Consider the following 27150-nt stretch of genomic DNA (forward strand, 5'->3'; position numbering starts at 1 on the left):
CAACTGTGGAACTGGATCCTGAGTTCAGAGTTAATTCTAACTCACAACTGTAGAACTGGATCCTGAGTTCAGAGTTAACTCTAACTCACAACTGTGAAACTGGATCCTGATTTCAGAGTTAACTCTAACTCACAACTGTGGAACTGGATCCTGAGTTCACAGTTAACTCTGACTCACAACTGTGGAACTGGATCCTGAGTTCAGAGTTAACTCTAACTTACAACTCACAAGTTCAGAGTGAAATTCTAAATTCAAACCAAGAAGAAGAAATAAAAAAGACAATATTTCGTAAATATAGAATCGTGGTTTTTATTTCATTGACTAGCACCTGATGACATTTATTAACTAAATACAAATTAGAATCGAATTCTAAAACAGTTATATTTACAAACCGCAACAGACAGCGCTGTATCAACAGAATTGTTTAAAACATTCGAAAAATTGCGACGCCTTTTTAGGAGTTCAGGCCAAACTCGTATAGGACAGTGGGATAAAAGGATCCCCACGGATCTGTCGTTCTCGGATATAAGGAGTTTTCAAGGAGTTTTAAAGGAGAAAATTTCATATTTCGTAGAAGCGTCTGCATCACTTTCATATCTCAATTACAGTAGACTCCTCCTTAATCCTAATTTCGGGAATTTTCAAATGAGAGGAGTTTCAAGCAATTCACGTTTGAAACGGCTTAGATTAAGAACCACCTTTAAGCCCAGTCAAGCCCAGATATAGTGCCATTAGTGACTAAGGATTTCAGTGGCATTATAAGTTATATTGTTTATGACTAGTTTAAAGACAAAATACAGGGCCCGGTTTTAAAGAATAGAATTAACTTTAACCTGGGGGCTAACTCAATTCATTTTCAATCGTTTCTACCCCCCCCCCCCCGGGCATTTCTCGGATGAAGCAGCTGTGTCAAATCCCTAGCGCGGTCCTCCAACTAGGGTTAGATATATTTCTAAAGAAATCCACCCTAAGAGCAGTAATTTCCGAAACTGGATGAATGTCTAATTAACAGGTTTTAATGATTTCTGTCCAGACGAAAAGGGAACTCAATAGGGGCCACCTGAATGGGAAGATAGGCAGGGTCTGGATCACCCCCATAATCCACCCCTGGTTTCGCGTTCATCGGGCGCCAGTATATATCGGAGGTTTACTGCATGTCTTAATCAGGATTGAGCAACTGTTAAACAGGGTTCAGGTTAAAACCCTTTAAGTTTTCATCACGGTATTAAAACTATCTAATACAATAATCAGTAATCATGCGATGCATTTTTTCTTCGTGCGTTTTTTTTTTGGTTGTTTCTTTATATTAAAATCTTTGCGTCTTTTATCACAGAATCAAATATATAAAAATCCGATTTAAAACGAACTCGGTTATAATTCTATTTTTCTCGTAGAACAGCTTTGAAATAAACTCGATTTTACTTGGAAAATGTAATACTTTGGGGACTTAATCATCCCGAGTTGTTCGCACAGAGTTCACACGGGTTTCCCAATTTCATTTTCCATGACTTTTTCACGCCCAGATTTAGATTTTCCATACCGCTAAGTAACAGATCGCGCCAACCTTAAGTACAGGCGACTTAGGCCCATTCACAGTGAATAAGCGCCAATTATCAATACATGCACCATCGACAAAGTGTTTTCATAAAGTTTGTTAACAAATGCTTACCTAAACGAAAATGATACCTTGTTTCTCCGCAGCGGCCGGGTCATTTTTGTAAACAGTTCATTTCTATAGCGGCCGGGTCTGTTATGGTAAAATTGATCACAATTTTTAAAAAAAGAGTAATGTATAGGGTAGATAGGCGGCCGGCCGGGTCAACATTTATGCTCAGCAGAGCGGAGAAACAAGGTATCAATCTTTTTAGCCTTAGTAATATATTCAGGAAAATTCGATTTCGAGACCATTTTCTGAGTTTCCAAAGTCGTAGGAAAAATCACAACATTTCCATAGCTCGGAAAAAAAATGTCCCGATTTTAAAAAACTGTCTAAGACTTCGCAAAACCCGTAAGAACTCTGTAATCACAATAATTATCTATTTACCCGTTGAAAGGGTTAATCGTATTTATTCACATATTCCGAGTCCTCGGTCGGTAAAGGTTGGTAGACGGCGCCACCTACACCTTGTATCGTGTCGAGTCGACTCCTGTTGTGACGTTCGCGGTCCTCGTCGCTGTTCCAGTATTGAGTCTCTCCGCTGCCGAATATCACGTAGAATAAAGCCCCGAACGCGTAGATACCGGCCGCTATATAGAATACGATCTGCCATTGACCACGAGTTTGCTGTGAATATATAAAACATAGAATTAGGTTCAATTTATAGCTCATAACCTGCGACCCGTCTGGCAATCTGCAGCCTGGAACCTGCACCCGTTCAGATTATCTGCAGCCTGTAACCTGCACCCCGTCTGACAATCTGCAGCCTGTAACCTGCACCCCGTCTGACAATCTGCAGCCTGTAACCTGCACCCCTTCAGACAATCTGCAGCCTGTAACCTGCACCCCTTCAGACAATCTGCAGCCTGGAACCTGCACCCCTTCAGGCATGTAACTTTGCAGTGCGAAGTTAGACGGTTGTGTAGGTTTCCACAGAAATGTGGCTTTAATTTGACTCTGACCCAGTTCTACAGTTGTGTGGGTTTAATTTAGCCCAATTCCACAGTAGTGTGGGTTTAATTTGACTCTGGATCCAGTTCCACATTGCATTGATATCCCATATATCCCCGGAGCTAGTGTGGCCAGTTTGTTTACATCAGGTGACCAGCCAAGAGATAGTGTGCTTGAGGTCGCTGCATATATCAGATGACCAGCTGCAGCCAATCAGAAGCTAGGGTTAGGGTCAGTGGTCATGTGCTTGGGGCTATTTGCATATATCACGTGACAAGCTCCAGCCAATCAGAAGCTAGGGTTAGGGTTAGTGGTCATGTGCTTGGGGCTATTTGCATATATCAGGTGACCAGCTCCAGCCAATCAGAAGCTAGGGTTAGGGTTAGTGGTCATGTGCTTGGGGCTATTTACATATATCAGGTGACCAGCTCCAGCCAATCAGAAGCTAGGGTTAGGGTTAGCTGTTTCTAGGTGGGAGGAGGTGTATGTTTACATACAGTGACATCAGTTCATTGACAGCTCCCCCTATAGTTAGTCAATTATACATCTACAATTGACTGTGAATTGATTTTTACAGTTGTGTGTTATATTGACATAGAATACATTTCTGTAAGCATTATTACATCTGGCTATGGATTCAATTCTACAGTTGTATGAAGTCATTTCTATAAAGATAACAATATCTGTTATAAGGCATTTAATAGATTGACTTGACTATTGGTTTGACTATGAATTTGAAATAAGAAGCGCGTTGATAAAGTATCAAATGTTTAAGGAGGAGGGGAGGGGGTGTTAACAGGCCGAGGAGGTACAAGATGCTGTCGGCAGGTAACACAATACTTACGTCATCATTAGTGAGTAACCCAACCACGTACGGGCCGACCATCCCGGGTATAGTAGCAAAACTATTACTGATACCCATTAGCGTTCCTGTAAAACAAAATCATCGAATTCATTTCAAGCAACAATCTTCATATTAGTTGTCGAATAAACACTATAATCCGTGTATACTGTAAATAAATGAAGAAATCCCACACTTCGAATTTAAAATCATATGATCAAATTTATTATTATGAAACCACAACGTTTCGGCTGTTGACTAACATCATTCCACCTGATGATGGCTTCCACCTGATGATGGCTGTTAGTCAACAGCCGAAACGTTGTGGTTTCGTAATAATAAATTTCATCATATAATTTTAAATTCGAAGTGTGGGATTTCTTCATTAATCTTCATATTATCAATTAATTCCAATAAATATTATCTCAATTCAACTTACCTCATTAGGCTTTTTAAAGTTATTCTTTTTCATTTGAGATATATTTTCTTTGATTTATATATTATTTTTCATTGAAATAATCGATGAATTGTTTTTTTACACAATAGATAATTACGATATCTTTAATCTATTCGATCGCTATCTTAAATATGTTTCAATCCAGGGTTTGTAGCAGTCGGACTGAGTGAAAAGTGTCACAGCACTTTATCGGGAATCCAAAGAATCTAGACAATTTTCTAAATCTAGGCACAGTTGAATTCACACATTACGACAAAATAGACCGCGATAAAACTTGTCGCTATAAATTTCCTTTGATGACATCGGGTCCAAAATGTACAAGCACTTTTCAGCAGATTTTAGGGATATTACCTGAATGTTTAGCCCTAATCAGGGCCTCTCCTAATACATTGCAAAACGAAGCACTTTTCAGACTCAGTCGAATTAGCTACAAACCCCGTCAATCAGTTTTTATACATTAAAACGTAATTAAAACAGATAAATGATTGATTATGTTTTAGCATGCGAGGGAGTTGCAGTATATAGAAGCACGGTGAAGGAAAGACAAACAGTGAGTGTAACAACAGACAAAACCTTCTATCATTTTCAATCCAAAACTCCCGGGTTCATTTCATATGTCTTTACCCTTTCGGTGTGGTGTATAAATCAGCGATTGCCTTTTGATGTAGTTAGGCATTAGTTTTCATCTCGATTGTTAGTCCCATTAAGTGCATCTACACCTCAGTGCAGTGTATAAATTGGTGATGGATTTTTCTAGTACACCGCATCGTGGTGTATTGATATAATTAGGAACTTTATAGCTAATGAGAGATGGCAGCACCTTAGTGAAACTTAGTGAAATATTCGTAACTAACGATACACCGCACCGCAGTGTAGACGCACTGTGGTATGCCCGTTATACACCGTACTAAAGTGGAATTTTTAGTAATTTTCAAATTATCTCCAGCACTTTCGGATTATAAATGTGTCCGCAGTGAAAGGGTTAGTAGTATTTGTTATAGTAGACTCTAACTCTCTGAGACCCCGAACTAAGATTGTCAATTCATAAAAATCTTTAGCAAGTTCACGGTACAAATTTATATGTGACAATTCTATATTTAGCAGTTTGAATATCTTGAATGGTTGATAAAAGTTTTTAGTAGAATTTCAACAGATACGACCTGAATACCGGACTCTTATAACGAGGGGTAGAAATGAGACCGAAATGATTAAAACTGGGCCACAAGACAAGATAAGGTGAATGTCGCAAGATTAGTGAATATCACTCTTAAAGCTGATAACAGAAAAACAGTTTGAAAACTTATAAGAACTAAAGCTTGGAAATTGTGTCTCAGGACCTACTTTCAAAATATTCCCGAACACCCAACACTGCCCACTTCACACCTCTGATATTATTTGTACTCTGTGGGCCATCAGTGATTAGCGACCCCCTCTTAAGTATCCTGATTCCACCCCTGCCAACTCCCCATACATCCCCACTCCTCCCTACCCCCCAACAAACTGTTCTCCCTCCATATGCTGGAATTTCAAATGGGCTGAATTCATTGTTCAGAGTTTGACATTTCCATTCCCGACAAAAATCTAATATAAGGCTAGCCTAATTTCAATGTTATCTTCTTTTCTTCATATCAGCTCAATATATTTCAAAGCGATTATCAGCATTGATATCGATATTGACATCCACTTAAGTAGGGAGCATCAGATATTCTATAAGGGGTGGCTGATTTTCAGAGGGGCGGATGTGGAAATGAAAGGGGGTGGCCACAATTCTAAAAATCAACAATTAATCGCAAAATACGGCTATATCAGCCTATTTTATTATCTCAAACCTGGTGCACCACTGCAACATTCCAATACTCTTTTACTCTGTAATCGGTACCTCAGATATGGTCAGTGGTATAAGATCTATTATACGGTTTCTGTAAGTTGATATCTGTTTTGCAGTATAGCTTATAATCAATAGATTCTTTATCCAATCGAAAACAAGTTTATTATTTGTCGCCTGTTTTTGTTCATGTGTCTGTATTATGTCTGTATCCGTTGACGACGACCCATTTCACCAATTGTAAAATGGCGTCCGCATCACTTTCATATCCCAATTACAGAAGACTCCTCCTAAACTCGGTTTTGGCATAATCGAGTAAAAACGAACCCAGTTTCACGAAATGGTTTAAGCATAAAACGGTTAAGTTAGAATAGTTGTCCTCATTAAAAACATGAAGTAACCAAGTACAGATTCAGGGGTAGTCTAAAGTCTAATCGCCTAAAATTGAACGGGATTCCGACATTTCCATCAAATCAAAAGAGTTTCAGGCACGTTTCAAAAGCATTTTTTCATTTTAAAAGGAGCTTTTAAGGAATCAATGAGTCTTAGTCTTAAGCGTGTGTGGTACATTGAAAGTAGAAGCATTTTGGTATATTTGTATATATATATATATATATATATATATATATATATATATATATATATATATATATATATATATATATATATATATATATATATATATATATATAAACATGGTATATATAGAGGACGCAGGTACCTGCAAACACCGCCGATATATCCAGATGGTTTATTCCGACACCGGTCAAATTAGGACCGTTAAACCCGACAGCCAGCGTTAAAATCAAAACCGCCTCCTGGGCGTTGCATCTAACAAACGACAGTCCGACTAGACATACTGCCGGCAGTCCGAGTCCTACAAATAGTGCGTGAATGTACTAGATATTAGACACTTTTAATCACTCAAACTCCCTGAATTCAGTTCCACAGTTTTGAGTTCACTGGATCCTGAGTTCAGATTTAACTCTAACTCACAACTGTGGAACTGGATCCTGAGTTCAGAGGTAACTCTAACTCACAACTGTGGAACTGGATCCTGAGTTCAGATTTAACTCAAACTCACAACTGTGGAACTGGATCCTGAGTTCACAGTTAACTCTGACTCATAACTGTGGAACTCGATCCTGAGTTCAGAGTTAACACAAACTCACAACTGTGTAACTGGATCCTGAGTTCACAGTTAATTCTGACTCACAACTGTGGAACTAGATCATCCTGAGTTCGGAGTTAACTCATTAAGTAAAACTCACAACCGTGGAACTAGATGCCAGTCTCTACGAAACAGTTTTAGTTTTAACCCTGGTTTCCGAGAATGAAATCAGAAAATTACTTTCGAAGCTGGTTTAAGGTAATCAGTGGCAGTCGGATGGCGCGCTGGATCCGCACCTGATACGGGCGCGTGGCATACAGGTACCGGCACCTGGCACGCGGTTAAGTACCTGCGTAAACCGCCGCGATATCTAGATGATTGACCGCAGCTGATGCTATCGTGGCACTGTTCAAACTGACGGCGAGAGTTAAAACCAAAACTGCTTCCGTAGTGTTACATTTTACGAACGAAAGTCCGATCAGACAAAAAACAGGCAGTCCGAGTCCTACAAATAGTTAAATATGTTGTTATTGTTATGGCGCCGGTTCAGCCCATGTAGCTTGACTCCGGGCCAGTACTAAACGTGGTTTACATGCGTCTATAAAGTAGGCATCGATCTGCAGCCTGGAGCCACCCCACCTCTTCAGCCTAGGAGCAAATATCCTTCCGCTTGAGCCTGGAGCCACCCCGTCCCTTCATTCATGATGGAGCTAAGCCTTCTCTTCAGTCCGGGATCAATTATCGCTCCCCTTTAGCCTGGAGCTACCCCTTTCCCTTTAATCAACCTGGAGCCACCCCGCTTCAGTCTGGAAGCTCCATCCAATCTTAGTCTGGAGCCAACCCTCCACTTCAGCCTGGAAGCAGCTATCACTCTTCCGCGTGGAGCCAACCCACTTAAGTCTGGAAGCTCCATCTACCCTCTTAGCCTGGAGCCAACCCTCCTCTTCAGCCTGGAAGCAACTATCACTCCTCCGCGTGGAGCCAACCAATCGGAAGAGTGGACATTGCGATTAGTGGTCATGTGCTCGGGGCTATTTGCATATATCAGGTGACCACCTTCAGCCAATCAGAAGTTAGGTTTAGGGTTAGCTGTTCCTAGGAGGGATGATGTGTCTGTTTACGAACAGTGACTTCAAGATCAAGGTGGCTGATCGCGAAAAAATAATCATCTGCAAAAATGTGATTGTAATCTGAGTCGAAAAAATGAGACAAGAAGGTTGTGTCTGCTTTATAGAATAGCTAAAGAGGTTATAGTGCGTTTCTAGTTCATGCTATACCTGCGAATACGGCTGATATGTCTAAATGATTGATACTATAACCGGCCATATTGAATCCGTTCAAACCGACGGCCAGGGTCAACACTAAAACGGCGTGCTGAGAATCGCATATGATAAACGACATCCCCACGAGACAGACGCCCGGCAGACCGAGCCCTGAAAAATTCAAATTGGTTTTTGAAACGGGAAGTTCCATTCCTGTGCTCGATTCGCAGGTTTGAAGACGAAATGGCCGATTAAAACAGTGTCCCTACAGATCAGTCATAAATTTTTAATTTTTTTCTAATTTCAAGGAGAAAATTTCAAATCCTGAGGAAGCGTCTGCGTCACTTTCATATCTCAATTACAGAAGACTCGCTCCTAAATCAGTACAGTTTATCAGTAAACCATTACTTCAGTGGTTTTGTAAACAAATTTCATTCCACATACTTTCTAAACTCAGTTAGCCTAATAATTTTGTAACCGCCCAATTGGGTTATAACAAATCCAGGTCCCAATTGTACCGATTTAGGTGTAGTCAACTGTACATCTAAAAACTAGATAAAAAATTTCTAATTGCTTTTAAATTCTCAAAATTTAATGAGTTTTAAAGGAATTTCGTGCATTTCTTTTAAATCAAAGGAGTTTCAAGCTATCTTAAACCCCATCCGGTGTCACTTTATCCGTCGAATAATATATCCCTAAAAATTTTTGCGTGCATTTTCAATTTTGTGCCGGTTTCGAATTCGATTGAGATCGTAAAGATGTGCTTTAAAAATCATACGAAAACGGGTACACACGTAAAGCTAAGCTTCGATCGGCCGGTTTTTATTCGGCTAGTCCGGCGGTCGTATACCTGCGAATACGGCCGAAACGTCTAAATGGTTTATACTATAACCGGCCATATTGAATCCGTTTAAACCGACGGCCAGAGTCAATACTAAAACGGCGTGCTGAGAATCGCATATAATAAACGACATCCCCACGAGGCAGATGCCCGGCAGACCGAGCCCTGAAAAATTCAAATCGTTCGTAAAATTGCGGAAGTTCCGTTCGTACGCTTGATTCGCTGATTTGAAGACACGATTGCCGATTAAACCTTCACCGCCATCTGTCATTTTCCGCACCCTTCAATACCATTATAACTTTTCCATCCCTAACTAAGGCATCAACCACATAGAACAGGCAATAGGCTGATCAAAAGTAGGTAAGCGCCGATCATCATAACCATTGACACATTGTTATCACATTGATGGTGGATCTATAACTCCCTGTTTTAAGCAAATGTATTTTCCTATGACAATCAGGCATAGCCTGAAGTTCGGATGAAAAATTATATTCTGAGGCCCTTACCGATTACCTAAACCCGTTCCCGAGCCAGAGAAAAAAAGGCAACAAATTTCCAGAGCGATGGTTCCCACAGTTACGTGAATTAAAAATTCCCAAGTTTTTCATGGGTGATTTTTCAGTTTTTCCAAATGGAAATGAACGCGTACCAGTCATGCTACAGTCAATATTTCAGTGGTGACTGGGTGATAAAGGTGATCTCAAGGGAAATCTCTGAAGAAAATGACAAATGAAATGTAAAATGTAGATGAATTTCCCAAATATTTCCCAGATTAGGGGAACATTTTTCAAATTCCCAAATATTTCCAAACTGGGAATCATTATTTCAAAATTCCCAAGTTTGTCCCCAATTTTTCCTGTTCTGCGGGAACCATGCATAGCTTTTCCGACGGCCTGGATAAAATTCCCATTTTCCAAAACTTCCGCTAGAACCCGCGAGTCTTTTGGACGAATCTGTCGCTGCAACGACCGAAAGATTCTCGATATTGTCCGCGAAGGTTTCGACAATCGAATTCGATTTCGTAAAGACGTGCTTTAAAAATCGTACGAAAATGGGTACACGCGTAAAGCTAAGCTTCGGTCGGTCGGTTTTCAAGCTCGTGTATATGAATAGCCATAAAAGCGATAACACTAAAAACCTCATTTTCTAATGAGTAAATACTGTTAATTAACACGATCCGTTTTCGGGATCATATCCCCTCATCGGGTGAAATACAAGTGAATCAAATGATTAAACTACAGGGCTGGGTTTCATAGATGTGGAAGAAAGATAGTCCCTTGGAACATTTTGAAATTTGTCAGTTATTACCATAGTTTCTCATTGTTACTATGGTGGTTGTCATCCAGATTGACGATTTACCCCTAGGGATAACTTTAATACTCAGTCTATGAAACCGGGCCCAGGTTTATATACAACATACAGTTACAAAATTACAAGTGCTAAATTCTAAGCTAATAACAAACCAAGTATTTAATTACAAGCTAATTATTTGAATACATTTAGGATAAAGGATGAGCCGTTTTGGAATAATTGTTGATTTAAAGAGGGTCGTTGCGCTTTAATAAAAATAAATTTAAATAAATAAATTTTTTAGTGTTAACGCTTCTATGGTTATTCAGATACTCGAACTCTCTTCCTAAGATCGTGTAGTGTACCTGCGTAGACCGCCGAGATGTCTAAATGGTTTATGCTATAACCGGCCATGATAAATCCGTTCAAACCGACGGCCGCCGATAAAACTATAACCGCCTGCTCAGAACCGCATACTATAAACGACATCCCTATAAGACACCCGGCGGCCAAATCTTGGCCTGAAAAAATTCAAGTCAGTCGAAATCAGCGTAATCACCACCTGCGGTACTTAGCCGTTGACGCTGAAATTTTTAGATTACCGCCGCCATTTTGGTTCAACAAAAAAAAAAAAACATTTAAATACTTATACGAGATGGGGGGAAACACTTAAAATAGAAAACACCATGACAGATACTGAAAAAGATTAAAAACTGCAGCGGCCGGTTTCACAAAGCTTAATTAACCTTTAATTATGATTAAACCACTAATCATGATTAAATTATCACAATTAAATAAAGTTATGTGTTTCACAAAATGTAATTATCTTAAATTATGATTAAGTTAAGTTCCTCTAGAGTGTCAATTAAATCGTATAATCGTTATTAACTAATCACGCTTAAGGAAATTTAATTATGATTTAGGTCCTAATTTTGATTAAAGTTGATTATGCTTTGCGAAACCGGCCCCCGAGGGATGTATCCAGTACTGGGAACTGTGGATCTAGGCCACATGGCTTGTAGCAGTACGGCTAGAGTGCAAAACTGAGCACTTTTCTGCACTTACAGCGCGGAAAAAGTAGTGTCAACTTTAAGACTAGTCTTAAGACCTTAGACTTAACACCATCCTATTTCTATAGCTTATCTAACAACTTAAGTTCAGTCCCAAGATTTAAGACCACTTTTGGTACTAAGTCTCGACTATGGAATTGACCTCAGGGGCCGGTTCCTCAGTTGAGACTTAAGTCCAAAAATGGTCTTAAATTTTAAGACTGGTCGTTAGATTGGCTATAGAACTAAGATGGTCTTAAATTGGTCTTAAGCCTAAGCCATGAATATGAAACTGGGCCCAGGGGTCGGTTCCATAGTCATGACTTAGACTTAAGACCAGTCTAAGACCAACTTAGTTCTACATCCAATCTATCAACTTAAAACCAGTCTTAAGATTTAAGACAACTTTCGAACTTAAGTCACAACTGTGCAACCAGTCCAGTTGCAAAGTCGTGACTTAAGTCCAATAGTGGTCGTAAATCTTAAGACTGGTCTTAAGTTGTTAGATTGGCTACAGAACCAAAATGAGCTTAGACTGGTCTTAAGTTGTTAGATTGGTTATAGAACCATAATGAGCTTAGACTGGTCTTAAGTTGTTAGATTGGCTATAGAACCAAAATGAGTTTAGACTGGTCTTAAGTTGTTAGATTGGTTGTAGAACCATAATGAGCTTAGACTGGTCTTAAGTTGTTAGATTGGCTATAGAACCAAAATGAGTTTAGACTGGTCTTAAGTTGTTAGATTGGTTGTAGAACCATAATGAGCTTAGACTGGTCTTAAGTTGTTAGATTGGCTATAGAACCAAAATGAGTTTAGACTGGTCTTTAGTTGTTAGATTGGCTATAGAACCAAAATGAGTTTAGACTGGTTTTAAGTTGTTAGATTGGTTGTAGAACCATAATGAGCTTAGACTGGTCTTTAGTTGTTAGATTGGCTATAGAACTAAGTTGGTCTTAGACTGGTCTTAAGTTGTTAGATTGGTTATAGAACCAAAATGAGCTTAGACTGGTCTTAAGTTGTTAGATTGGTTATAGAACCAAAATGAGTTTAGACTGGTTTTAAGTTGTTAGATTGGTTATAGAACCAAAATGAGTTTAGACTGGTTTTAAGTTGTTAGATTGGTTATAGAACCAAAATGAGTTTAGACTGGTCTTAAGTTGTTAGATTGGTTATAGAACCAAAATGAGTTTAGACTGGTTTTAAGTTGTTAGATTGGTTATAGAACCAAAATGAGCTTAGACTGGTCTTAAGTTGTTAGATTGGTTATAGAACTAAGTTGGTCTTAGACAGGTCTTAATTCTAAGCCATGACTATGCAACCGGTCCCTGGGGCCTTACCAAAAACGTAGCACTAGAGATAGACTCACTACAAGCCATGTAAAACACAACATCGATGACACAAACATTCAGCGAATCCAAACGAACAAATCCTCTCCGTTTTCAATCATACCCGCGAAAACAGGCGAAAGGTCAAGGTGATTCACCATATACCCGACCATCGCGAAGCCGTTCAACGCGACGTTCAAAACGACGAACACTAGCGCCACCTGTTGATCGCACGGGATATACCCGACCGCGATGAGGAACACGACCGGCAGGGTCAGACCTAACGTCGAATATATATCAGACAGTTATTAATATCGATGAATTCATGATCGCGAAAAACAGGGTTTGTAGTTTGTCAGACGCTTTCACTAAAGTATCTAGGCTTCTCCGAAGGAGATGAATGTGAAATTGTAATCGGGCATCTATTTTGAAAACGACAGATTTGGCAACGTGAGGGGTGCAAGTATAACATTAGTGGGGTTCGGGTGGTCCTCCAAACGAAATACAGGGGCTTAACTGGCCTTCATCAGGGTCTATTTTTTTGAAAATTTCATCTGGTCAAAAAGAAATTGCAGACTTTTTGGAGAGCGCTTTTGAATTTATGACGGCCCCCGTTAAAGTAATCAGAAATGGCCGCCTATTTCAAGTTTGTCCAAAAGTATCACTTTTTCGGGAAAGTATCGACGTACCACAAACCCTGCCTTTTTCTTTTTGACGTATCATTTTAGACTGGATTTAAAGGTGGTTGTAGAATTCACCTGAAATATTTCTAGTATTGGTAATAAACATTTTCAACAATTACGATATTTCAAATTGTTTCTACTCCTCTGATTCAGAATGCTGCGTAAATTCGATGAATTTGAACACTTACCTAAAGTGTTGAATATTTTGCGTACTGTAGTCGTCGATAAGATGCCTTTAAATCGTAAATAATCGGCGATTTGTCCGGAACAAATCGCCAACACCCAGAACACTAAATACGGTACAGCCGATAGAAAACTATTCTGAAAATATACACGACATAACACGCTGTCATAGGGGGATTTATGCGGGTAGCCATCGTTTCTAGATCTGTGATGATGTCATAGGGGGATTTATAGAGGTAGCCATCGTTTCTAGATGATTCTAGATCTGTGATGATGTCATAGGGGGATTTATGGAGGTAGCCATCGTTTCTAGATAGTTCTAGATTTGGGATGATGTCATAGGGGGATTTATGGAGGTAGCCATCGTTTCTAGATGATTCTAGATTTGTGATGATGTCATAAGGGGATTTATTATAGAGGTAGCCATCATTTCTTGATAGTTCTAGATCTGTGATGATGTCATAGGGGGATTTATGGAGGTAGCCATCATTTCTAGATAGTTCTAGATCTGTGATGATGTCATAGGGGGATTTATGGAGGTAGCCATCATTTCTAGATAGTTCTAGATCTGTGATGATGTCATAAGGGGATTTATAGAGGTAGCCATCGTTTCTAGATAGTTGTAGATCTGTGATGATGTCATAAGGGGATTTATTATAGAGGTAGCCATCATTTCTTGATAGTTCTAGATCTGTGATGATGTCATAGGGGGATTTATGGAGGTAGCCATCATTTCTAGATAGTTCTAGATCTGTGATGATGTCATAGGGGGATTTATAGAGGTAGCCATCGTTTCTAGATAGTTGTAGATCTGTGATGATGTCATAAGGGGATTTATTATAGAGGTAGCCATCATTTCTAGATAGTTGTAGATCTGTGATGATGTCATAGGGGGATTTATAGAGGTAGCCATCGTTTCTAGATAGTTGTAGATCTGTGATGATGTCATAAGGGGATTTATTATAGAGGTAGCCATCATTTCTTGATAGTTCTAGATCTGTGATGATGTCATAGGGGGATTTATGGAGGTAGCCATCATTTCTAGATAGTTGTAGATCTGTGATGATGTCATAGGGGGATTTATTATAGAGGTAGCCATCATTTCTAGATAGTTGTAGATCTGTGATGATGTCATAGGGGGATTATAGAGGTAGCCATCGTTTCTAGATAGTTCTAGATCTGTGATGATGTCATAAGGGGGTTTATGGAGGCCGCCATCAGTTCTGTTAATCACAAGTAGGCAAGCGGTACTGATAAATTGATGTCATAGGGAGATGTGCGAGTGCAGACATTTTTTCTTTCTGGAAGTGCGTAGAGGTTACTAGATGATGTCATAGGGGGATTTATGGAAGCAGAAATCTCTACTGTAAAGTTGTAGATCTTCATAATGATGTAGTAGGGCGATCTATGGAGGCAACCATCTTTTTTGTAGAGTTCCTTAAATGATGTCATTAGGGGGATTTTTGAAGGCAACCATCATTTTCAGAACGTATACGGGAGGTATTTGATGATGTCATAGGGGGATAGATACTGACCTTTTTGATATCGAAATGAAGCACCTCTTTCATGTAGGTCGGGAGACAAGTCAACAGCGTATAAAATCCCCAGTTGTTGCACATGTGCGTGACCAGTATCGCGTAATTCGGCATCGATTTGAATATATCCTTCCACGGTGGATGAGTGTACTGTGGAAATGAAAATAGATTTCAATATATCCTTCCACAGTGGATGAGTGTACTGTGGAGACAAAAATAAATTTCAATATATCCTTCCACAGTGGATGAGTATACTGTGGAAACAAAAATAGATTTCAATATATCCTTCCATGGTGGATGAGATTTAAAATCAATCTAATTTCTAGAAAAAATTCTTTAAATCAATCTTATTTCATTTTATTCAATTGATATCAATCGAAGATGAATTGAGAATTTTAAAAATTCCACGCCGGATGTTGAAAAGTAGGCATACCACGTAAGTGTGTCTACACCGCAGTGCGATGTATCGTTAGTTACTAATATTTGACTGTTTGAGACAGGTGCTTCGTGCATCTTTCATTAGAGAAAAAAACTGATTACTAATTACATCGATAAACCACAATGCGGTGTACTAGCAACGTCCATGACCGATTTATACACCGCACTGCGGTGTAGACACACTGAACCATATTGATTCCCCTAAACTATCTAAACCTAACTGTAAGGTGCCGTATATTTATGCAATGCATCACTGATTATATACACCGCACTGCAGTGTAGACACACTGAACCCAAACTATCTAAACCTGTGTGGTGCCATATACTTATACAGTGCATCACCGATTTACACACCGCACTGTGGTGTAGATAGACACAGTGCAAGGGTTTGAAATGGTTGAGGTATTCGACTGAAGGCGCCATCAATTGTTTTACCTTTTTTCCGTCGATGTGTCCCAGCGTCGATTCGATGTAGTGCTTCTCTTCGGCGGTGATAGTAGGGTGGCTCGCGGGGGTATCGTGTATCAGAATGAACCACACGAGACACCATACGCAGCTGACTGACCCGAAAATATAGAACACGGACGGCCAGCCTCCGTCGAACCCGTATTGACATAGTAAACCGGATAGAGGCATCGACACTACCGTACCCATATGAGCTCCTACAAATAAACAAAACTTACAGCTACGCTTGATGATGTCATAGGGAGATTTATAGAGGCAGACATCTTTTCTACATTTCTAGAAGTGTCTATAGATAGACAATTTGATGATGTCATAGAGAGATAAATGGAGGCAGACATCTTTTCTAGAAGTTTCCATAGATCAAATCACTAGAAGACAATTTGATGATGTCATAGGGGGATTTACGGAGGCAGACATCTTTTCTGGAAGTGTTTACAGATCGAATCAATTTCAGAAAATCTGATGATGTCATAGGGAGATTAATGGAGGCAGACATCTTTTCTAGAAGGGTTTACTGATCAAATCAATTTGAGAAAATCTGATGATGTCATAGGGAGATTAATGGAGGCAGACATCTTTTACAGGAGTGTCTATAGATCAAATCACTAGTAGACAATTTCATGATGTCATAGGGGGATTTATGGAGGCAGACATCTTTCTACAAATACAAACTCATACACTTGATGATGTCTTAGGGGGATTTATGGAGGAAGACATCTTTTCTAGAAGTGTTTACACAAATCGTTAGAAATTACATTAGAGATTATCGCGAGGCGGACATCTTTTTTATTCGAAACGTCTTGATGTCATAGGGGGATTCAATCGGAGCAATTACGGAATATCTTTTTGCGATTATGAATTTTGCGACATCATAGGGGGATCTACGGAAGCGGCCATCTTGTTCTGCTTCGTACTTACCGGAATACGTAATACTGCCTAGTTTACTTCTCTCTAAAGGTGGCGCCCATCGACCCCAAATCGCGTGCATCGCCGGGAATGTAACCCCCTGAAAAATGATAAAATTACTTTAAAACACGAACAGTTCAGGAAGGTCATAAATCGTTCCTAAAATTTTTTTTAGATTTTGAGATTTCGATATTTTTAAAAATATTTCTACCTCGCCAATGCCTTCCAGGATGCGCACGACGACTAGGAGTATCCAGCTAGTCCTAGCGGCGATCGGGGTGACTAGCGTCAACACGCTAGTGCACAGTACGCCGGCACCGAACGGTATTTTACCGCCGTACTTTTCGGCGATCCAACCGCCGGGAATCTGAGTGAGTATGTACCCGTAGAAAAACGAGCCCAATATGATGCCCTGCATCTCGGGCGTCCAGTTGAACTCTCCTTGCTGCAAAACAAAAATCAACCCTAATTAATGCCCTAAAGTGCTGGAGATCGAATCCGAATCTAAAAAATTCAATCCCAATCGTTTGTCTAACGGGTATAACGCTTAAGTGCGTCTTCACCGTGGTGCCGCGTAACGTCAGTTACTTATATTAATCTGCGTATCGCGGTGCTGCCACCTTTTGATAGATATAAACAAACTGATAACTATTTACATATCAATACACGGTGACGCGATGCATTAGCTAGCGATGCGGTGTAAATCACTGATTCATACACCGCACTGAAAGGATTAATTGATAATGAAGACATTTTGTAATGTATTATTGGAGATAACTATTGAATAACCATACTTAGATTGATTTGAATAGTATTCCGAACATTTGATAGTAGTTCTGATTATTTGATAATAACTATCAAATAATCAGAACTACTCAGAATCAGAATTGCTAACCATCAGAAACTATTGCTAACTATCAGAAACTAATGCTAACTATCAGAAACTATTGCTAACTATCAGAAACTAATGCTAACTTTCAGAAACTATTGCAAACTATCAGAATCAGAATTGCTAACCATCAGAAACTATTGCTAACTATCAGAAACTAATGCTAACTTTCAGAAACTATTGCTAACTATCAGAAACTATTGCTAACTATCAGAAACTATTGCAAACTATCAGAAATTATTGCTAACTATCAGAAACGATTGCTAACTATCAGAAACTATTGCTAACTATCAGAAACTATTGCAAACCACGCGAGGCCCTTGTCAGAACCTGTTTAAACAGATTTTGGAAACGTTTTGACAATCGGTCGTAGAATAAAGGATTAGTTACCGTTGTAGGGGGCGCCGGCGTAGTCGTATTATCGGTTATCTCGTGAGGACATTCGCTGGTCTCGTTGGCGTGCGACTCGGCTGTTAGATTGACCATCGCGACGAGCGCCACGCTCAAATTCACCCGCAAACAATAAACGAAGAAAAACCCGAGAAATGACATCCCGCACAGAATGTGACGCTTCAAAATAGACGGACATCCTGGAAAAATTGACAGCAGGTGATATTACATGCCAATTGGCTAATTGACCCATGTGCACTGAGGTGCACCACTTAGAAAATTCAAGGAAAGTGTCCCTGCTGCACAGTTGAGTCCCTGAGAAAACAGTTGGATAGAGCGGGACTCGAACCCGGGCCAGCAAATTACTAGCGTAACGTCTTCCCACTAGACCACCGAGGTCCAACCGTAACGTTAAAAGCATAGACGGATCAACGATTCTATAGAGGGGCGTACACATCCAAATCCGTCTGGGCGATTGATATGAGAAGATCAATAAACGGAGATAGAGTCTTTGAGAAGGTGTTACCTTTACGACTTTGAGCTGGTTTCACTAGAAAGCTTTCATCGTCCTCATCAGAATTGATGCTGACAGGCGATTCAGCTCCATATGGATTGTAATCCGCCATTTTGACTGTCATGTGACATGTGTCCCGTGTATATTTACCCGCGTGCCACAGTAGAAATAGCGAGCGAGTGGGATCTCGACTGTCTCGTGCTGCCGCTGCGTATAACGATAGCGGGAAAAACGTGAACTAACATAATACTCGCTTGCCAGACACTTTTAACTGGCGCAGCTGGGACGAACTAGTTACCGATTATAAACGTTCAAGTTGAATCGAGGCGGGCGGTGCGCGGGGATTCTTCACCCGTCAAGGCATTCGAACCCACAAAGCTCAAGCCGTTCCCCAAACCCCTTGATTTGACGAGTCGTTCGAGTCGTTACTAGCCGACCATAATCAGGTCGGGCCGATCACAGCGCTTGTAACCGACATTCTGTTGGATTCCCGTCCGAGTCCACCACCGACCCGGACGGCCCGGGCGTTGCCAATCCATCAGCGAACATTGACCGATATTTAATATCATATGCGCAGGAGTACCACCAAGTGGAATCCTCTATTGCCGCAGTAGTTGATGTCCTACTGCACACTAGTGACACCTGGTGGATCCCCACTTGCAACAATTGAACGAATCCTCAAGACAAGTAAATGTTTTATTTTTTAAATCTTTTTTTATTGACTTTATTTACTGCGTTAGACATAATCATTACATGAATATTGAGCCATCGCGGTGTCGCGAGACGTCGAGAATTCCGCTTTATCGAGACAGGGCGATTTGTCTGTTTCGTCCGGGTCCGACTATCTGCCCGTAACGAACAGTCATCGACGTGTCGCGAGGATTATAACTCAAATTGAGATGCACCACTCCGCGATCGACGAGACGCGTCACGATAGCGCGCCGTCTATCGGCACGCATCACAACCTGTATGTGGAACTCGTAAACGCGATAACGGTTCTTCGTCTCATACCTGTTGCCTCCTAACAGGCGCCCCTCTTCGGCGACGTCATTCTGCAGGCGGAAGTAGTCTTTGGCTACGATTACCGGGATGACCGCCGGGTCGCTCTTGTGGAAATGCAGGCGTCTGGTCATCTCCTCATCCCATTTCGCCTGGCTGGTTCCGAGTTGTTGAAATTCGTGGGTCGTCATGAAATGTTTGTTTTCGAATTCGTCGCTGAGATGTCGCTTCGACTGTTCACGCGTCTCTTCTGCTTAGAAATAGTTAACATACTAATAGTAAATCCCGTACACTCGGACGTATAGGGTTATAGGGGAATTATTATATGTAATAGATGAAATCTAATTGACGGTTTAATGCTTGAAATCTGCGTAGACAATAGATGAAATACTTGTCACGGATTTTGAAACAAAGTTCTAATGTTATCCACAAGGAGGCAGCGCAAACGATTTTAGAAAACTTTGCCGTAGTTTATTGAATTATCTTCCAGAGTTAGTTTCGTAAAAGCCTGAACCGATTCCATATCAAATCTCATCTCAAACCTTCGTTTTATCGTAACGCTTTTCGGCTTAAAGATTGATACCTTTTTTTCTCATTTCTAAGTTGCCGGCCGGTCGCCAATCTGCCCTGTTACATTACATTTTTTAAAATCACGATCAAGCTTAGCATAGCAGACCCGGCAGTTTTAGAAACGAACTGATTACAAATTTCATTGAGGTTTACAAAAGTGACCCGGCCGATTAGGAGAAACAAGCCATCATTTTTAGCCGTATTACGTGCAGGTTTAGTTGAAATTCACACTGTTTCGTGTTGTAAATAGCAGTAGTTTATAGTATAATTCATAATTTAGAAAATAGTGTTTTATGGAAATTATGTTTACTATAATATATCCAAGGGGTCGATAACAGAAAACAAGGCTCGCAGAAGATACCTAACGACTTCGCTTGCCGCAGACGCTTTCATATCGCTTACCTTCATCACGCGACGGTCTCAACCACTGGTAATCGATCGCGTCGTTTTCGAACTAAAAGATTAAGAAAAAATCAATCAAAGCTCAAGTTATTAGATCTATTTAAGTTAAAATAAATCTCAACGAAGCAATCACAATTTTTTGGTGAAATTAGGGAATTTTTGTAGAGTATTTGTGATTAGTCGAGACTCACCTGTTCCTCGTCAACGGCCTTGGCATTGGCCCAGATTACCGACAAGAGAACTATAGCTACGACGTTCAGCGATCTGGACATTTTCCTTGATCCAAATAACAACTTTCTTCTAGAGGTAAAAATATAGCATCGTTAAATTTCATTTGTTCGAATAAAAATATTACGAAGAATTTCCAAAGGACTTTTCATAATTCGCCCATTCGAAAATAACCCTTTTTGAAAGCTTAAATCCCTGCACACTAATAATGAAAATAGTCTGAAATGTTTCCTTGAGCTAGTGTAGTTTATTCAACGTTTCCACTATATCCTAATAGTCATCATCAGGAATTCTGATGTTGTCCTCATTATAACCATTGATGAAACACTCTGAGCACGTGTTGTAAAGATAATATAAAATCCCTGCACACTAAGAATAAAAAGAGTCTGAAATGTTTCCTTGAGCTAGTGTAGTTTCGGCTATATCCTAAAAGTCATCTTCAGGAATGCTGATGTTGTCCTCATTATAACCATTGATGAAACACTCTGAGTCCGTGTTGTAAAGATAATATAAAATCCCTGCACACTAAGAATAAAAAGAGTCTGAAATGTTTCCTTGAGCTAGTGTAGTTTATTCAAAGTTTCGACTATATCCTAATAGTCATCTTCAGGAATACTGATGTTGTCCTCATTATAACCATTGATGAAACACTCTGAGTCCGTGTTGTAAAGATAATATAAAATCCCTGCACACTAAAAAGAGTCTGAAATGTTTCCTTGATCTAGTGTAGTTTCGACTATATCCTAAAAGTCATCTTCAGGAATATTGTATAGCATTGAACTCACGAGGATAGTGACTTTCATCGATGGTTATGGTTAACCCGTCAGTTGGCCTTCTTCATTTCATTTCCTTGCACTTACCTTGATATCAGTCAGTCGAACTCGAACCGCTCGTTATGAAATGAAGCCGATGCTTTCGAATCTTCCAGACGTTTATATATTAGTTTTATGCCGCAGTTTATCGTTGATAAAAATGATAAAATTTCGGTATCACCAAACATATTGCATCGCAGGATGATTTTATTAGTTTAAAGTTTGAACAGGCCTGACTGATTGTTGGAAACATCTTTAAAAAAAAAAAAAAACTAGTATAAGGCAATGCTGTATAGCCATCGGGCCGGTGTGATAGTCGAAAGTGGTCTTAAGTTGTTGGATTGGTTATAGAACTAAATTGTTCTTAGACTTGTCTTAAGTTATAAGATTGGTTTTGGAAACGAATTGAGTTTAGAGTGTTCTTTATTTATGCTGTAGGATTGTCAGTGTAGAAATACGATCGTGTATAATCGATAAGAATGATAATAAACCCTCCATGACGCAGGTTTGGTTGCGATATTACTCAGTTTGTGTGGGCAGGTGAATTGATATGTATCGGTTTAATGTTTGAAAATCATACGCAGTGTTTAATCTATTCAGGTCTGGCGCACATTAAAACGTCTTATTTCTTACGCGCTAAAATGTTTTGGGGTTTCGCCAGTTGACTTTGATCCAAAATTGGGTCGGTTCGATTTCACCAGATTCCAGTTCCACGGTTTATTGGGTTGAATTTGTCTCCGGATCAAGTTCCACAGTTGCTGAGGTTAAGTTAGTCTCAGTAATTAGTTCAACAGTTACAGTAGGCGGATCCATCAGTTCGGTCACCACAGTTTTGTTCAGAAGTCGATGTTGAATTCGTTCCCTGCCGCCGAAAAAAAACTTGAAAATCAACCCGTACTGTGGCGAACTCCGATCATTTGTGAAAAAATCATCTCCTTCCAAAGAACACTCTCCAAAACGTGACACAAAACCGAACGCCATCTTGTTCAATAACAATTTATTATCATCTTCAAAACTTTTTTGCTATTGCATCGACATAGACTAACAAATTCCACAAGTTTTCTTACAGTTCTTCTTCATGAATTCAGCGTAAGAACTGAGTTTACAATACGCTTTCCAGCCTCCACAACTTGTATTTACATCCTTGCAAATGATAATAGAATAATTCTCACAGGTTTAGGGCGCGTCGTTTGACAAGTTACATTAATAAGAAATGTATTTGAAGGTTATTTGACGAGTTAGATTAATAAGAAATATATTTGAAGGTTATTTGACAAGTTAAGTTAATAAGAAATGTATTTTAAAGTCATTTTATCTCAGATTTTCGTGTTTCTGTGATTCGCCCTGCGTCATGAGTGTTTGGCCTTTTATTTTAGGCAGTGTAAAGAGTGTTAGGGGGGATGGTGGTTGGATATGGTCGGGGATTTCACACCAATATTTGAAAAAATGGATCATTTTCGGCGTATTTACAGCATCGACTGACCCGTTTCCGCTTGAGATTGAGATATAGTTTGGTTGGTTCGTTGTTTCTATAAACTAGAAACCGAATGCCGCTTTTCGACTATAGTATTTCCTCAAGGAAAAATAAATCGAATTCGTTGCAAATGTTCACAGAATAAATATCAGGTGTCATTTTTGAGATGGTAAAATATATCTAAGAGATCGATGATAAATTCCTCGACAATCGTTCGATTCAAACTTGTGATAGTACGAACTGAAATGCACAGTAGCTTGAGTGTACCGGTACGCCTGATGATGGCTAATTGCATTTAGCCGAAACGTTACTCGAAATAAATAATAATCATTTTGATATAGAACTTTTTCATTTTTGGCTAATTTATTGTGGGATTTCTCTCGTTAGAGCTCGAGTAGCAAGTAAACGAGTTTCTATCTAGTGAACTATGGATATTACCTCTGAATAAACGATTGCGAATAACAGAGCAACGACTAAAACCACATTAGTCAACGACTTCATCTTGTCACAGTTCGATGAACTGATGAAACTCTAATGCTGATCGACAGCACACAATTTGACCATCATTCATACCGTGTCGTTATCAAACACGATAAGTTGAACTACGGATAAACACGATGTTAATAGTTCGGAACAGGATCTAATCACTGTTTAATAGCGAGCGCGCTCGGGCCATGTGAACATTTCCCGACAGTACGGTCGACATTTTGAACTAAATCTAGATTATGCCGATAGCATTTCTGTCGTTGCAGGCCCGTGCCCATGGGCTCCGAATGAACCGCCCTAAAATTTTCAAAGTGCTTTTAAGAAGTCAGTGTCAAAAAATTCGGGTCAATGTTCGAAATTTCGATACAATATCGATGTTTTTTTGAAAATGAATTATTCAATTATTTGTAAAAATGTTATTGACGAATATTGGTGATAAATACTTTGAATTTAAAGTCATAAAAATTATGAGACGTTTAGTTGTTTTAGTTTAGTTATCGAAAAAAATCATATTCGATACGTGTACTATTTTCGATAGGAAAATGTTCCTTTTCACGTTGAAAAAAGTGCCTTTTTGAACTGAAAATAGAACTGCCGCTAAAAAATCTCGGCACGGGCCTGCGTCTAGGCCTTGTTTTTCGTATTACCTAGGACTTCACCGTCCCGACTGGGAAAGTCGTTGTATTGACATCAAAGTCATTCAAATTCTAGAGAACAATTTATACCTCTGAATAATTGGTAAAAACCGAGTTTTTCCTAAGAAAGAAAATATCTTAACTGATGGAAATGTAGACAATTTTCTTTTAAATTTAGGACGGATTCGTAGTTTCATGGTTAATAAGAAATGCAAGGGCGGATCTAGGATTCTTTGAAAGGGTTGGACCCGAAAATTGGAATGGGAACTTTATTTGAAAAGGACAGATTTGACAAGACAAGGGCTGCACGAGACACATCACTTGCGGTTTAAGGTGGGCTTTTCGGAGAAAATTTAGGACAAAAGGGGCTTTTCTGGCTCATATCAGGCCTATTTGGATTCGTTTTGCGTCTTTTTAAAATTTATTTTGCAAAAAAATAATGCCAGATTTTTTTGGAGGACACATTTCGAAGTTTCCGCCTTGTGTCCGTATTGCTCGTAGTAGGAACATTTATATTCCGGCGGTAAATACGCGCTATCTATTCTAGTTTACAGAAATTCCGCTATCGTTTTTCATAGGGGCAGCACTGAACGGTTCAGATCTAACATAACCGCGCTATTCTACTCTGGTATGCGAAGAATACAGATTTTTTTCTAAGCGGAATCCTCTGAAAAAATAGCCGCAGTAGTTGATGCCCTACCGCACACTAGCGACAGCTAGTGGATCCTCACTAGCCATTAGCGGAATCCTCTGAAAAAATAGCAGCAGTAGTTGATGCCCTACTGCACACTAGCGACACCTAGTGGATCCTCACTAGCCATTAGTGGAATCCTCTATTGCGAAAGTAGTTGATATCCTACTGCACACTAGCGACACCTGGTGGATCCTCACTCGCCATTATTTGAATCCGCGATTGTCACAGTCGAACTAGTCCTCAAGAAAAGTAGTGTAGTCGTTGATGTTATTTTTGATTGACTTTATTTATTGCGTTTGACAATATCATTACATGAATATCGAGTCATTGCTTTATCGAGACTCCCCTTCATCGGACAGGGAGATTTGTCTGTTTCGTCCGGGTCCGACTATCTGCCCGTAACGGACAGTCTTCTCCTTGTCGCGGGGATCGTGACTCAAAATCAGATTTACCACTCCGCGATCGACGAGACGGGTCACCGTAGCATGTCGTCTATCGGCACGCACATCGACAACTATGTGGAACTCGTAAACGCGATAACGGTTCTTCGTCCGATACCTGCTGCCTCCTACTAGGATTCCCCCTTCGGCTACGTCACTCTGCAGGCGGAAGTAGTCTTTAGCTACGATTACCGGGATGACCGCCGGGTCGTACTTGTAGAAATGCAGGCGTCTGGTCATCTCTTCATCCCATTTCGCCTGGCTGGTTCTCAGTTGTAAGAATTCGCGAGTCGTCATGAAATGTTTGTTCTCAAATTCGTCGCTGAGATACCGCTTCGACTGTTCATGGGTCTCTTCTGCTTAGAAATAAATAGATAACATACTAATAGTAAATGCGTGACGACGCAAAGGATCGTATATCATCAACTTTGTTTACCCCCAGATTGTTTCACGTTGCTTATACGTACCTAGCCCGCGTCTTAACCTCTGCTGATAATCAGTCGCGTCATTTTCAAACTAGAAACAAAAATCTTTTTATGTCGAGATTCCTTAATCGATTTCAGATATCATCAAGTAAAACTACAAGGTTTTTGTGGATTCAGACGCTTGGAAACTATAGGGGATTTGTAGAATAGTTTTGATCACCCGAGACTCACCTGATCCTCGTCAACAGCCTTGACATTGACCAATATCACCGACAAGAGAACTACAGCTACGACGTTCAGCGATCTGGACATTTTCCTTGATACCAATAACAACTTTCTTCTAGAGGTACAAATATTGCATTTTTTGCGTTTATGTTATCTAATCTGATGAATACATCTCGAACTACGATATGAGACTTTTCATAATTCGGCCATTCGAAAATTAACCATATTCGTTAAGATACACTAAGAATACTTTTAATAGTCATCTTCAGGAATACTGATGTTGTCCTTATTATAACCATTGATGAAACACTCTGAGTCCGTGTTGTAAAGATAATATAAAATCCCTGCACACTAAGAATATAAAGAGTCTGAAATGTTTCCTTGAGCTAGTGTAGTTTATTCAACGTTTCGACTTTATCCTAATAGTCATCTTCAAGGATATTGTAGCATTCGACTAACATCAGTATTCCTGAAGATGACTATTAGGATATAGTCGAAACGTTGAATAAACTAGGTACAAGCTAACATTGATAGCGTGTTTCATCGATGGTTTCCCCTTCAGTTAACGTTCGTTACATCACCAGCCAATATTCGGACCTTGCACTTACCTCAATAGTAGTCAGTTAAACTCGAACCGCTCGTTGTAAAATGAAGCCGATGCTTTCGAATCATCCAGCAGTTAATATACTAGTTTTATGCCGAAGTTTATCGTTGAATAAAGAAACAAAATCTTCGTATCACGAAGTATTTATTGCTTGATGGTTTTATAGGTTTTAAAGTTTTATAGTTTGGTTTTATCAAAGCCAAACTGATGCTTTATTGCAAGATATCATTACTGATAGCAACGTCGTATAGCCCTAGGGCCGGTTCCATACTGAGAGGGGGGTTCCGGGGCCAGAGGGTCCGGTTCGGGGTCCGCACCCCCTCTTTTCTGACCAAGTCCCCTTTTGAAAATCACGTGTGAAAAATTCTACACGACGTTGAACTATAACGTAGGTCCACAATACTTAATAAAAGCAGATATATGCACTAAAATTGCATAAAAATTTGCATAGTTTTTCATAATTTCCTGGGGGGAGGGCAACCCAGACCCCGCTGCGAGGGCATCATTGTACATCCGCCACGATGTGCCATTTCAGTATGAGGGT

General features: G+C 39.8%; 3 protein-coding genes across 9 annotated transcripts; all 3 read right to left on the reverse strand.

Annotated features, from left to right (window-relative positions):
- Positions 1-304: 304 nt before the first annotated feature.
- On the reverse strand, positions 305-18732 carry LOC141909615 (sialin-like). 5 transcript variants are annotated; one of them, XM_074800124.1, is made up of 10 exons: positions 18625-18732; positions 18099-18298; positions 17031-17264; positions 16832-16919; positions 15884-16110; positions 15011-15160; positions 13481-13613; positions 6453-6608; positions 3453-3538; positions 305-2284 (listed from the first exon to the last, which is right to left on the reverse strand). In XM_074800124.1, the coding sequence occupies exons 1-10, from the start codon at positions 18722-18724 to the stop codon at positions 2057-2059; spliced, it is 1602 nt and encodes a 533-aa protein (XP_074656225.1). In that variant the 5' UTR covers positions 18725-18732; the 3' UTR covers positions 305-2056. The 5 variants fall into 5 exon arrangements, with proteins under 5 accessions (XP_074656225.1, XP_074656227.1, XP_074656226.1 ...); XM_074800126.1 differs by lacking the exon at positions 6453-6608 and adding an exon at positions 7192-7347; XM_074800125.1 differs by lacking the exon at positions 6453-6608 and adding an exon at positions 8120-8275.
- Positions 18733-19310: 578 nt separating this feature from the next.
- LOC141909684 (uncharacterized) lies at positions 19311-21744 on the reverse strand. 3 transcript variants are annotated; one of them, XM_074800250.1, is made up of 4 exons: positions 21672-21731; positions 20775-20880; positions 20584-20635; positions 19311-19864 (listed from the first exon to the last, which is right to left on the reverse strand). In XM_074800250.1, the coding sequence occupies exons 2-4, from the start codon at positions 20853-20855 to the stop codon at positions 19413-19415; spliced, it is 585 nt and encodes a 194-aa protein (XP_074656351.1). In that variant the 5' UTR covers positions 20856-20880; positions 21672-21731; the 3' UTR covers positions 19311-19412. The 3 variants fall into 3 exon arrangements, with proteins under 3 accessions (XP_074656351.1, XP_074656350.1, XP_074656353.1); XM_074800249.1 differs by having other exon boundaries at positions 19312-19864; positions 20775-20883; positions 21672-21744; XM_074800252.1 differs by having other exon boundaries at positions 19314-19861; positions 20775-20883; positions 21672-21744.
- A 3435-nt stretch (positions 21745-25179) lies between these two features.
- Positions 25180-26728, reverse strand: LOC141909770 (uncharacterized). Its single transcript, XM_074800376.1, has 4 exons — positions 26611-26728; positions 26009-26117; positions 25820-25868; positions 25180-25708 (listed from the first exon to the last, which is right to left on the reverse strand). Exons 2-4 carry the CDS (start codon positions 26087-26089, stop codon positions 25245-25247), a joined length of 594 nt encoding a protein of 197 aa, XP_074656477.1. The 5' UTR covers positions 26090-26117; positions 26611-26728; the 3' UTR covers positions 25180-25244.
- Between the last annotated feature and the right edge of the window lie 422 nt (positions 26729-27150).

Source organism: Tubulanus polymorphus, chromosome 8, assembly GCF_964204645.1.
Source record: "Tubulanus polymorphus chromosome 8, tnTubPoly1.2, whole genome shotgun sequence".
In the NCBI taxonomy this organism is placed as follows: domain Eukaryota; kingdom Metazoa; phylum Nemertea; class Palaeonemertea; order Tubulaniformes; family Tubulanidae; genus Tubulanus; species Tubulanus polymorphus.

What these genes read in the sequence shown, in the direction of transcription:
- LOC141909684 (XM_074800250.1), bottom strand. Translation starts at nt 20,855, where the DNA reads ATGTCCAGATCGCTGAACGTCGTAGCTATAGTTCTCTTGTCGGTAATC. An exon ending in AGGCCGTTGACGAGGAACAG is followed by an intron (nt 20,636 to 20,774) that starts GTGAGTCTCGAC and finishes TTAATCTTTTAG; the next exon opens with TTCGAAAACGACGCGATCGA. An exon ending in GAGACCGTCGCGTGATGAAG is followed by an intron (nt 19,865 to 20,583) that starts GTAAGCGATATG and finishes ACTATTTCTAAG; the next exon opens with CAGAAGAGACGCGTGAACAG.
- LOC141909770 (XM_074800376.1), bottom strand. Translation starts at nt 26,089, where the DNA reads ATGTCCAGATCGCTGAACGTCGTAGCTGTAGTTCTCTTGTCGGTGATA. An exon ending in AGGCTGTTGACGAGGATCAG is followed by an intron (nt 25,869 to 26,008) that starts GTGAGTCTCGGG and finishes TTTTGTTTCTAG; the next exon opens with TTTGAAAATGACGCGACTGA. An exon ending in GAGGTTAAGACGCGGGCTAG is followed by an intron (nt 25,709 to 25,819) that starts GTACGTATAAGC and finishes ATTTCTAAGCAG; the next exon opens with AAGAGACCCATGAACAGTCG.
- LOC141909615 (XM_074800124.1), bottom strand. Translation starts at nt 18,724, where the DNA reads ATGGCGGATTACAATCCATATGGAGCTGAATCGCCTGTCAGCATCAAT. An exon ending in TCCTGGAAGGCATTGGCGAG is followed by an intron (nt 16,920 to 17,030) that starts GTAGAAATATTT and finishes ATCATTTTTCAG; the next exon opens with GGGGTTACATTCCCGGCGAT. An exon ending in GACACATCGACGGAAAAAAG is followed by an intron (nt 15,161 to 15,883) that starts GTAAAACAATTG and finishes TCATTTCCACAG; the next exon opens with TACACTCATCCACCGTGGAA.